The following is a 12075-nucleotide window of genomic DNA, read 5'->3' as shown; positions in this document are numbered from 1 at the left end:
CTTCGTACGGGGATAGCCCTGATCTCGAGTGGGCGACCATTCTCATGTAGAATAGTGCCACGGGCAGGGCGACTATCCAGTCGACCCCTTTTTCCTGACAGATCTTGGCAAGACGGATTTTTAGTGTCTGATTATGCCTTTCTACAAGGCCAGCTGCTTCGGGATGTCGGACACAGTGGAACCTCCACTGATATCCTAGCAAGAGGGAAACTTGTCTCATCAGCTCGGACGAGAACGGCTGTCCGTTATCTGAATACACGACACGGGGCAAACCGTACCGTGGGAAGAATTCACGAACCAACTGTCTGGCAGTGGTCGGAGCAGTGTAGTCTGGGACTGGGTATGCTTCGGTCCAGCGGGACAGAGCACAAACAATTACAAGGACATACTTAAATCCTCTACAGCTATTCATCTGGATATAATCCATCTGGAGGACTTCAAAAGGGTGATCGGGAGGATGAAATCCACCTTGCTCAACAGGGACACTTTTACCTGGATTGAACTGACAACAGATCATGCAAGTACGCACTTTCTGTTTTGCTGCTGCTCGTAAGTGTTTGTTGTACCAGAGATTCTGTAAACTGTCTAACATGGCTTTCTCTCCAAGATGGGCAGGACTATGTGCTGTATTTATCATGACTTGAACCATTGAGTCGGGGAGAAACCATATAGATTTTCCCTTCGTCACCCAACCTTGATCTGTCTGAATCCCTCCTAGTTCAGTCCATTTCTTTATCTCCTCTGGAGTAGCATGTGTCTGGATATCAATTACATCTAGGGCGGGATCTCTAACTGCCATACACTGGGTCTGGACTATTGTCTTTGTCACATCAGTAGTCTGGGTGTGAGTCAGTGCTGTATGTTTTGCTGTCTGGTCTGCCAGGTCGTTACCCTGGGAAACAGAATCTGTGACTTTAGTATGTGCCTTACACTTCATGACTGATATGCCCGAGGGCAAATGTATTGCTTCTAACAGTGCTTGAATGAGGGGGCCATGTTGGATCTTGGCCCCATGGGAAGTCAGAAAACCTCGTTCTTGCCAGAGGACTCCGAAGTCGTGTACAACTCCGAAGGCATAGCGGGAATCTGTGTATATGTTAACATTTCTGTTCTTGGCTAGAATACAGGCTCGAGTCAGAGCGATGAGCTCTGCCGCTTGAGCAGACAGTGTGTCAATACGATGTGTTTCTTTAATTTCAGTTTCAGTGGTCACGGCGTACGCGGCCACTAATTCTCCTGTACTTGTTCTCATGCATGAACCATCCACATAAAGTGTCAGGTCTGGATTTGTCAATGGGACATCTGTTAAGTCTCGTCTAGGCTTAGTTACTGCATTAATTATTTCTATACAATCATGCGGAGCTGGATCTGTCATAACTGTAGGTAACAGTGTTGCTGGGTTCAGGATGCTGCAACGTCTGATTTCTATGTGTGGCTGGAATAGTGTTAATTCATAACCTGTCAGTCGTGCTATAGTTAAGTGTTGAGTCTGGGTTCTGTTTAACAAAACCTCTACAGAATGTGGTACTTGAACTGTTAACTGATTCTTCAAAAGCTTGTGTGTGTTCCTGAGTCCAAGGGAGGACAGTCGAAGTCGCTGCCTCCTGTGTCGTTAACTGGATGAGTGGTTTAGCTAGAAATGCATACTGGGGAATCCATTGTCTGCAGTACGAGGTGAGGCCTATGAAGGCCCGCACTTCCTTTTGTGTCTTGGGTTGCGGCATGTTCACAATTAACTGAATGCGATCGGGAGTGAGCTGTCTCCCCACTTTGGACAGCAAGTGACCCAAGTACACAACTTGCTGAACACAGAATTGTAGCTTCGAAGGAGACACCTTGTGTCCCTTGTCGGCCAGGAAATGTAAAACTGTCAGTGATGCTTTTTCACATTCGGGCTCACTTCGTGCGGTGATCAGCAGATCATCGACGTATTGTAGTAAAGCGGTGTTAACTGGCATTTGAATACAATCTAGTTGTCTTTTCAGTGCTTGACTATAGATGCTGGGGCTTTCTGTGAATCCTTGAGGTGCGCGCGAAAATTTGAAACTGCGTCCATTTAAACAGAATCCGAAGAGATATTGGCTCTCTGGATCAATAGGCACGCTGAAGAAGGCGTTCTTGAGATCAATTACAGTAAAGAACGTTGCTTCTGAATCAATAGCAGTCAAGAGAGATGATATATCGGGGACCACAGGATACTGTGGGATAATGCATTTATTCAATTCTCGAAGATCAATCACCAGCCGATATACTGGCGGTGCATTGGGATCAGTACGTTTAAGAATCGGAATGATGGGTGAGTTACAGATATTGGAGTCGGTCTCGACGACCACTCCTTGGGCAATGAGCTCTTCAATGATTTTCAGTAAAGCCGCTACAGCATCGGGTGGTAACTTGTATTGTCTGATTCTGGGTAATACAACACCTGCCTTGAGGGTAACGCGGTATGGTGTAATGTGCATACATCCTACATCAGTTGGGCCTTTTGCCCACAAGTAATCAGGTACATTTTTCAATCTGACGTCAAACTCACGAAGGACGTAATGACCCTTGAAATCCCGCAGAAAGAGTCTAACCCCCTCCGGGGAGCAGCATATTATAGCTCCTAGAGCCTTCAGTGTTTTAATTCCTAACAGATTTTCCGGACATGATTTTGTTAGTAACAGGTCTGTAACGCGTGATAATGGACCCACAGCCAGGGGAACTGGTTCTGATACTTCATTTACAATAGGTTGTCCTGAAAAACCAAGGGAAACATTTTGTGAGCCTGAGAGGGGTGCCCCTGGAACTTCGTCATGACTTATTGTAGTGCGACTTGCCCCTGTGTCAATTAAAAACTTTCTATCTTTCCCCAATACTTGACTGTGTACATAAGGACCTTCTTGATCTACAGGAATCTCGATAAGAGGCAAGCCACCTTCCCTCTCTAGGCTGTTTCATGTATATCGGGAATATTCGGGGTAAGCAGACTGGGCATACTGGTACATCTGTTGTGAGACTTGCTGAGTTGCAGCAATGGGCTGTGGCTGTGGTACTGCTACGGTCTGTGCTGTCTGTGCAGATGCATGCATGGGCTGTGTATTCTGTGTAGACTGATGCTGGTTATGGTCTTGTCTAGGCGGATGCGGTCTCTCTTTAGTTTTACCTGTCGCTATGTTATGTTTCAGAACTGCACATTCGTGTACGTAGTGACCTGGCTGCTTGCAATAATTGCATGTCCCTTTAACAGGAGCTGCAGCGTGACTTGTCTGGGTCGTACCTTTCCTGTGACTGTCGGATGGGACCGTCTGGGCTACTAACATTTTCATTTTCGTGTCTTTCATGCGCTTCTGTTCCTGATCTTGTTCTTCCCTAATTCTATTCTGGTGATATTGTAACATTTGTAACATCTGGGATGGCGTATTTGCTTGCCATGTACTCTCGACTTTATACACTCTATTTTTAACTAACGGTAGGGAATTCTCGACTAACTTTGATACAAAAAGATGTGGGTACGACTCGCTACTTGGCTGGAGGCCACTATTGATAATAAAACATTTCTCGAATCTTGAATAAAAGTCGCTAGTATCTTCATCATGTTTCTGTTTACAGGACGAGATTGCATCCCAATCCTCCTTTCTAGTTGTCAATAATCTGGGCAGGACCTGTACTATCAAACCTGGTAATGCTTTAGTTTTGTCCCCAAGGCCTAACCCTGGAACCCGTTTTTTCTCTTCGTCTTCTATTTCTGCCCAGGCAATCTTTGTGTCTCCCACCTCCCATTCCTTTTCCTTTAATTTCTCGAATATACCCGTAGGCAATAATACTTTCAACATTTTCATGATATCATCATATGTGTAGTCCCCCATTAATAACATGTCTTTAAGCTCTCTATGGAAACCTGCAGGGTCTTTATCATGGCATGGTACTAATTTCTTCATTTCTAACAGTTCTAATTTAGTCAGAGGCGTGTGCACATACACGCGTTTCAAAACCTTGTCCTCACCCATAACAGGGTGTACTTCTCGTAAGGGGTTCTGACTTTCAATACCACCCCCGCACTGCATATGGTACATTTTCCTTTCTGGAGGTGGGGCGGGGACATATTCAGGACTTACAAAGGTATCATATCTGCGTCGTTGTTCTAGAATTATTTGAACTAATTTAGTGCTTAGGCCTCTCCATCTATCCATCAGTAGTGCTTCTAGTGTCTCATGTAAGGGACCTGGATCGGAATAATGTTTTCTGTACTTAATGAGAAGGTGCTGAATCATATATACCCCTGCTAATTTCTGTTCGTCGGGGGAGAGGTTCAGAAATGTCTGTGCTACGGTGTCATCATTATATATGTCTGCATTTTCGGCCCATGATACCGCTGATCGGGCTAATTCTTGTTCATCCATAGAATTGAGTACATGGTACCCCACTCGATCTCGAAGCCGTTTATCAGTTTCCTGGAACTGATGCTCAGCAGAATTCGGATTCGTTAAGGCAGAGAAGAAAACTCTCTTGCTTTCTGGACGGATACCCTTCCTAAGATAAGTTCCCTTACCTACATATGCTATAGTGCTTGTAGTCGGTTCTAGTTCTTCAGATTCTTCTTCCTCCTCGGAGGGAACCTTTTCTTTCTCTTTCTCGTGTACTGCTATCACTGCTTTCTTAATCTTTTTATACATGGCCTCTATGCAATTTTGTCTGTCATGTTTTCCATCAGCTATATTTTGACCCCACTTGTTCAATGCATCTAATTCACTCTGATCTGTTCCGGGCCTGTCTCGTTCTCTTATTAGACAATTTATGAAAAATCGTAGTATCAGTGCTTGCATGTTAACTTTCTGTTTCTCCAGGGCATCCTTAATACTGTCGGGGTCCTTTCCCGTTTGAACGAACTCATATATTCTATCTAGGCGCTCCTTCATTCCTGCATAACATAACAAACTATCAGTAGCAGATCTTAACCGTAAAGACGCTAATATCATTAAGTCGTCCTGTCCAGGTTCTGGATCATATCTACAAACTGACATATTTTCTTTTAGTGCATCAAGACGGGATGAATTAGAAGAACGGGGGGATCTGTGCGTAAGAGGACTCTGCATACCTCTGAGATTTAATCTGTGAGTCGGTGGCGGGGTCTGGAGACCCGCGGTCGCACCTCCTGAAGCGGAAACTTGGGCATTATCTCTGTGTGTAGTCAGTATCTGAATTTGTCTTTTAGTAGGATCTGATTGAAGTGGTTTCGGCAGATCAGTTTTAGGTGAGGGAAGTGGCGGAGCTGGCGGAACGGAACTAGTCTTTTTCGGTGTCGGCTGAGAGTGATCTTGGGGGGCAGTACCACCCCCGGCCCTGTCAGTAGGCAGGGCACGAACAGGCAGATTGGTGTAAGCTGGCGCTACATCTTCGAGATATGAATTTAGGAATATGTCTTTAGTAGTCTTATGCATTACTTTAGTTGGAACTAATGGTGACGGCAAATTTTTCGGTATTTCTGAAATGGCGTCAGGGGTACCATCGGCCAAAAGATACATGTTGTTCACTTTGCCATTTTGGATACGATCTATTTGTTCTACTTTTACTCGAATTCCCTCAGTAACTAATTCGTTTTCTTGGGCCTTTTCTGATTCTTTAAGCCTGTCTTCTCTACGGAGTGCTCTATCAGCACGCTTACGTGATTCCTTACGCCAAAATTCTATGGCGTCTTTCTGAGATTGTCTAGCTTTCTTTTTCCGTAATATTTCTTCTACCTTTATGATGCACTCGGCATCCCATGTTCCGTTAACTGGCCATCGGTATCTTTCCTCTAGGTGCTTGGTATAATCTGTCCATAACTCTAGATACAAGATGGCGTCTATGCCATGCTTATTATACATGAAATTACCTGGAGTGTCCCTAGGGGGGATTGGAATCTCTTCCTCTAACATCCCTTTCCTAGTTCCTATCTGCTTTAATTTGTTAAAAAACGGCATTGTGCCTACTTGATACTGAAATGCTTGATCCTTAATACTTAATTTCGCCTGTAACTATTTAAACAAAAAAAACACAATAATGCACAAAAACAATCACATTCATACCACGACATTAATCACATGAAACATTTAAAGACATAGCTAACTTCCCCCTACTCTGAATGTACCGCTCAACGATACAGATACACTGCTGTAACAGTGCAGAAATTCGGAATACTTTATATACTGCTAAACAGTACAGATACACTGCCTAAAAACAGTGCAGACCGGACTTGCGTACCCAAACCCGTCTAGATACGACCCAGCAATGGTACTCACCGGGAAGCACGGAAAACAGAAGGCCTCGGAAAACTCGACTGGACTCGACTCGGAACTTCGGAAAACTTCGGAAAACTTCGGAAAACTTCGGAAAACTTCGGAAAACTGGTGGGCCTCTTCACACCTCGGACCTTGCTTCCTTCGGCTGGGCTCTGGTCGGGATCCTCCGCACTCCTCACCGCCTCGTCTGGGCACTGATCGCAGTCTTCGTCACCTCCGTGTGTCAGAGGGGGATGCAGGAAATCCTGCCAGTACACGTGTGGTCCGTCTAACTGATGGCAGGGGACACGGATTGCAACGCACCTTCCGGCGCGTGAGGTGGGGGAGGGGTCCCTGTTCGGGCGCCAAAATGATGTAAATAATTAATTTACTCTCTTAATTTCTATGCAGATAAGTACTTAATCAATAATAACTCAATCGAAATGAAGGAAAACAGAGTCCGTGGTGTAAGAGTTTCTAAGGGTTTTATTCCTCATAAAGGAATCAGGATATCATGTTCTGACCACCACACAGGATGTCAGAAGGGATAGATGAGTGCGCTGTCGTTTATTGACAATACATAGCTTATATACTTGATTTACATCATAATGTTCAATGTAAGAGGCGTAACAGCTGAGAGAAGACAAGATAACAGTATACACGTGGTGCTAGTACATCATCAAGAGGCGTAAACTAGGCGTGAACTAGGGTGTGTGCTAGAAACGTCACTGATAGGTGACGCAAGTGGGTGGCACCAAGGGGTGGTGCTAACAGAATGTTGCAATGTCAGCAGAAATCGGAAGCTTGGATGCGCGCGCAGCTGCATGACGTGTGATAGACGGGGTGCAGGGGACTTGACATTTACACTGGCGGAAAGAGACAGAAGTCTGGCATGTCAGATCAACTTGTGCTTCTATCATATCTGATATCTGATGTTTAGGAACTAAGCTATCTGGGCAGAAAGGTCTCTAGAGCAGAAGCTATTCTAAACTTGCTGTGAGTGCGTGTATAAGCGCCTGAGTGTCTGTATGAGAAGCGTGGGGGCATGGGGCCTTCCATGGAAGCATGGCAACAGAGGCAACAGAGGCTATGAATTACTTGCATAAAGACAGGTCGGCCCTTTAGCCCTGTAGCTGAGGAAGGATGTTTACTGAAGCTAGCAGGCTGGAATGTATCTTCGGGGAGGAAAACAGATAACTCGAAGATTATAGTCAATCTTGGCAGGCAGCAGGCTGAGCTGAGCACGGAGGGCCGCGCTAGAAGTAAGTCAGAGTTCACGGGTACGGGGGCTGCTTGGGCAGAGGCCCTCGCAGTCAGAAGCCAGAAAAGAGGCTCGGTGGCAGAGATTCAGGGCCTATTTTCAGCCAGGCTGAAAAACGTAGGAGTACACTTCAAAAAGACGTTGGCATAGCATACTTAGGAACGGACCATCAAACCCATTCATGGTGGGTCTGAAAGAGGACAAGTTAACGTTGGACGCAAATGTATTTGCGTCTTCATAGCTGGTACAGGAGGGAAGTTACATGCACTTTTAACTCGTACATGGAGTCGGTGGGGTACTCGCTAGGGAACACAACATGACCATAAAATTTATATTACCTTACCAACTACCCTTTTTATCTTTTTTCAAATTATCTTTTTTCTTTGTATTGCTGTACAGCAAAACACATTTGTTTAATAATTTCTCTTTCCCTGTTTTAGTTGCCACTACTAAATGAGGGATACATTATAGCAGTCTGTTATACAGTAATTTCTTAGGCCCGCTCATGTGTGCAGTGCTGAACATATGAGTGGAAATTATATTCACAGAAATGCTCTTTATGACTCTTTAACTGAGCGCCCACTATGAAATAGCCATAAAATAATCAAAAACATGAATATGTGAACATGTCCGGTAGTAAACCAAAATGTTAATTTACTGGAAGTTTTGACTCATCATAAAGTAGCCCAGAGGGTTAATAAGCCAGCTGCAAAGCACATGTACCATGCAGATCACAGAAGTGCACATGTTGTGAATAGTTCAGTGGGTTACTCCTATTGTGGGAGAGAGCCTTTTGCTAATTGCAATTTATAACTTAAAATCCTAATATAGAAGACTGAGCTATTAAATGCAATGAAAGAGCTGTGTAGAAACTAATGGTATATGTTAGAGCATTATGATTTTATTCCCAGTGTTTCATTATCCTAATGTAGCAAAAAGGGTTCATTCAAGCACTGTTAAATATGCTGCCTACCCGTATGGATGGCATCTGACTCCTATGCCTTCTTATGTAACATTTCCTATACTCTGATTTACACGTGTGATTCATTGTCTCTGTGTAATGTGTGTGGTGTAAACTGCTCTGTCGCCCTACACTGGTAGGAGTAGCGCTATAAAACAAAAGAAAAGCATGTGATAGAGACTGGTTATGGAGACTTGAGGGTCAATGTTAGGGGGTGGTAGTGAGGGAATTCATGGCGGAGGTCTAGGTGCTCCACAGACATTGTCTCACCGGGCTAAAGCTGGCCCTGGCTAGCTATACATGATTCATATAACAATTCGCCTAATGATTCATTAAGGTCTTTGCGCAGGGCGATCGTCATTGTTTACCAATCACTCCTGTTGGAGTGATTGGTGAGAGAAAGTTTGTGCAGAGATTTGGAGAGTTTGTGTTGTCGCTGATCTCAGTGTTCAAGGTGAGCAATATGACTTTGCACTTTTCCATGCTAAGTGGTCACAGGAGCCCCAGCCTCACCCAACCCACACAGTTTATTTCCCTGTTCACACTTTTAGTGGGTTGCGGTGAGTAATAAAGACACTTCAAATAAAATTCAAAATACTACTGATCCTCTTAATTGAAATTCACAATATATCTCTACAACAACTCAGCCCTTGTCTTTATGTGTGCAAATACACAACCTATTTCCTTCCTCACTAAAGAAGTAATGACACTTTTACGGAGTTTCAGTAACTTATATTGCACAACTGCTCACCAAGCTAAAACAAAACTTACAACAACAAAAAACGTATTATGAATCACCACAGGCGAAACGAAATCATTTACCATAGCTTGTTGTGTTATGTGTTGTCTTAAAGATGAAAACCACAGGCAGAAAAGAGGGTGTTCAATATAAAGAAGAAAGAGTTGGTTAGTTAAATGTCCCTAGTGATGTTAGGGACACTTCTCGTTTTAAAGGCTTTGAGGAAAAGCATCTACCTTTTAGCCACAGACTCATGGTATTATGCCGACATATGTAACTGTGTCTGATACAGAATTTGACGTCTAATGAAATATTTTTTTTTTCACCAGGTGGATGCACATGGAAACATTCTTCTAGCAACACTAGAGATCCATAATGAAGTCGCGGGAAATGAAATTACAACGAGCACCACGGAGGCTAGAAATTCAACAACATCCTTTGATAACTCAGGACTCCAGTGCAGAAAGCAGAGCATGGCTAGAGACAACCATGGGCACCGCCCATTGGAAAGGACTGTCCCTCACACCAAGAAAAACCACCTGAGGCGGCGGTCGTCACAATTAAAAATTAAAATCCCCGACCTGACTGACGTGAATTCTATAGACCGGTGGTCGCGGCTCATATTTCCAATCGCCTTCTCTCTCTTCAACCTAATATACTGGCTGTACTACGTTAACTGATTGGACTCTGTTATCAACAGTTACAGTACTCGAGTACCTGCCTGTCAAATGTGTGTGTGCACTGATATTATACAAATACTTAACGATTCAGGACATTTTAACTGAGCCACTTGGTCCCATGAAAGCCCTTCTTGCATTTAACAGCAAAAGTGATCTACATGAAACCTTACGCCCATGGAATCGGAGTTTCTGCGTCACATGCAGGTGAATCAGGAAGCCATTTTGACTGTCAACTTATGGGCCATAGCGTTGCAGCTATGGGCTTGAATCAGTACATGTGAACACTTCAATGAAATGTACCAACTGTAATACCGAGCTAAACGGCCAGTCGTTAAACAGAACAACCTTTTAAATGCCAACCTTTTTTTATTGAATGACAAATATTTATTTGACAGCTGTTCCCCTACCTAATTGTTGTGATTATAGTATTCATGCCCAAAAACCATTTCTAAGCAATTTTTATTCCCACGATTAGGAAATTCCTATGCACAGGGTCGCACTAATAAGTTATTAGAGATACCTTTTTTATATCATCTTTTTAAAACGCCCATCACTGCTCATTCAGCCGTTAATGTAGTCTGATTTGATTTGAGAGTATTCTAATATACAGTGTTTTCACTAGGACTAAATCCCGTTCTACATTGTTTAGCACATATTACTTTCACCACTCAGGCAGTCTCCAAGTTCTGAACTTGTTTCCGGTTGTAAACTACTAGGACCAGGCTCTGCCATCGGCTGGGACAATGAAGCTTTATCTCATTCAGTGAATGTAGAAGTATTCAGTCAAGTAGAAGAAATTCACATACTTCACCAGAGTCAATGGGAGAGGCTGTGTGGAAAACATGATTTCAAAAAAGGTTCCACTTATTTAAATGAAATCAGATACACCTTAGTCTCAGGTTGTTAGTCGCGCTCCCATGCAGTCCATGTTTCTTTCGAATACAAATGCATTAGAGTTAAGCCGACCTACACAAAGCATTTTCTGTTAATACAATATACATTTGCATACATAGGTATACTTTACCAAGATGTTTTGTGCTTGCAGTTCTGACAGCATGAATTGTCATACGTTGTGTAGTTTTCCATTTTTTTATTACAAACACATACAATTTTAAACAAGAACACTTTAAAAATAATTATGCAGTATTAAATTATATACGCCCATACCAATGTTTGTGGTATGCAAGCTTACATTTCAATGACAGCATTTGCAGCATGAAACTGTCATAAAGAATATATGATAGCACACACTGTAACTTCATTCAAAATTAACATGTTCTGTATTACTTTATGCAAAGGCTGTCAGTGCACAAGCAAATTGTTTGTATTTTGATCTTGCTCCATCTTCTCACAAGTAGCTAGACTTTTTAAAATGAATAGGAAGAAGCAAAGCTGTACATGTTTCTGAAACATTCGTATAATTTACTAATTAGCAAAAACAGATCTTTCTTAAACAGAGATATATTTTTTGTATGAAACATTTCTATCACAGGCAACCACGAATTCATAAGATTCATCTTCCGAATAACACCATTACCCATTTTGCACCAGTGTATATTCTGTGATTGTTTTTCACTAACCTCTTCATCTACTTGTAGTTCACATAGCATAGCATGACTCATTTAATAATGGCGTTGCTAGACCTTCAGGGTTACCCTGTGTTGAGAATGCAAACTTTAGAACTTTATGGCGACTACATTCATGTTGATTTTTATATCCTTTGTAAAGTTGCTGCACTAGAACCCAATCATTTCTGCATAGCTAATTCATGTATGTATCTCTCTGAACTGGAAATGCAGCTCATCAATCGAATGAGAGAAGAGAATGTCGATGAATGAAATTCTATTTAATTATTTAATAATAAAAAAAGAAAGAAAAGATGTTTCCGAAGATTCGTTTAATTCCTATATTTCCTACATTTGTGGTGGCAGCAAGTTGCTTGTTGAAATACATTTCTCCAGGAAATTGAGTGGCTTTCAGATCGAATGCCCCAAATTTTGGAAGGAATAATAAATGAAGAAAAGTCCATCGAGGCTTTTTGTGGAGAACATATATTTCATTCTCATTAAGTACGTTGTTCAAGGTGAATAACCGAATATTTCTCAAAGGTGTGGAGAAGAATCAACGTTTGAAGGTGAAGGGATCATTTGTGTACAGCATGTTTTCACTGATATTTTTGTTTGTACTTGGAAACT

General features: G+C 42.6%; 1 protein-coding gene across 2 annotated transcripts in view; it reads left to right on the top strand.

Annotated features, from left to right (window-relative positions):
* Positions 1 to 11704, top strand: part of GABRB3 (gamma-aminobutyric acid type A receptor subunit beta3) — a 1175948-nt gene extending 1164244 nt beyond the window's left edge. For both annotated transcript variants that reach the window (XM_086934180.1, XM_086934181.1), the window contains one exon: positions 9530 to 11704. In XM_086934180.1, the coding sequence (XP_086790306.1) occupies positions 9530 to 9880 (351 nt within the window). In that variant the 3' untranslated portion in view covers positions 9881 to 11704. The remainder of the gene's footprint in view (positions 1 to 9529) is intronic.
* Positions 11705 to 12075: the final 371 nt, after the last annotated feature.

This window comes from Lissotriton vulgaris, chromosome 8 (genome assembly GCF_964263255.1).
Source record: "Lissotriton vulgaris chromosome 8, aLisVul1.2, whole genome shotgun sequence".
In the NCBI taxonomy this organism is placed as follows: domain Eukaryota; kingdom Metazoa; phylum Chordata; class Amphibia; order Caudata; family Salamandridae; genus Lissotriton; species Lissotriton vulgaris.
The sequence above is the reverse complement of the archived record's forward strand: the minus strand, read 5'-3'. Positions and strand labels throughout refer to the sequence as shown.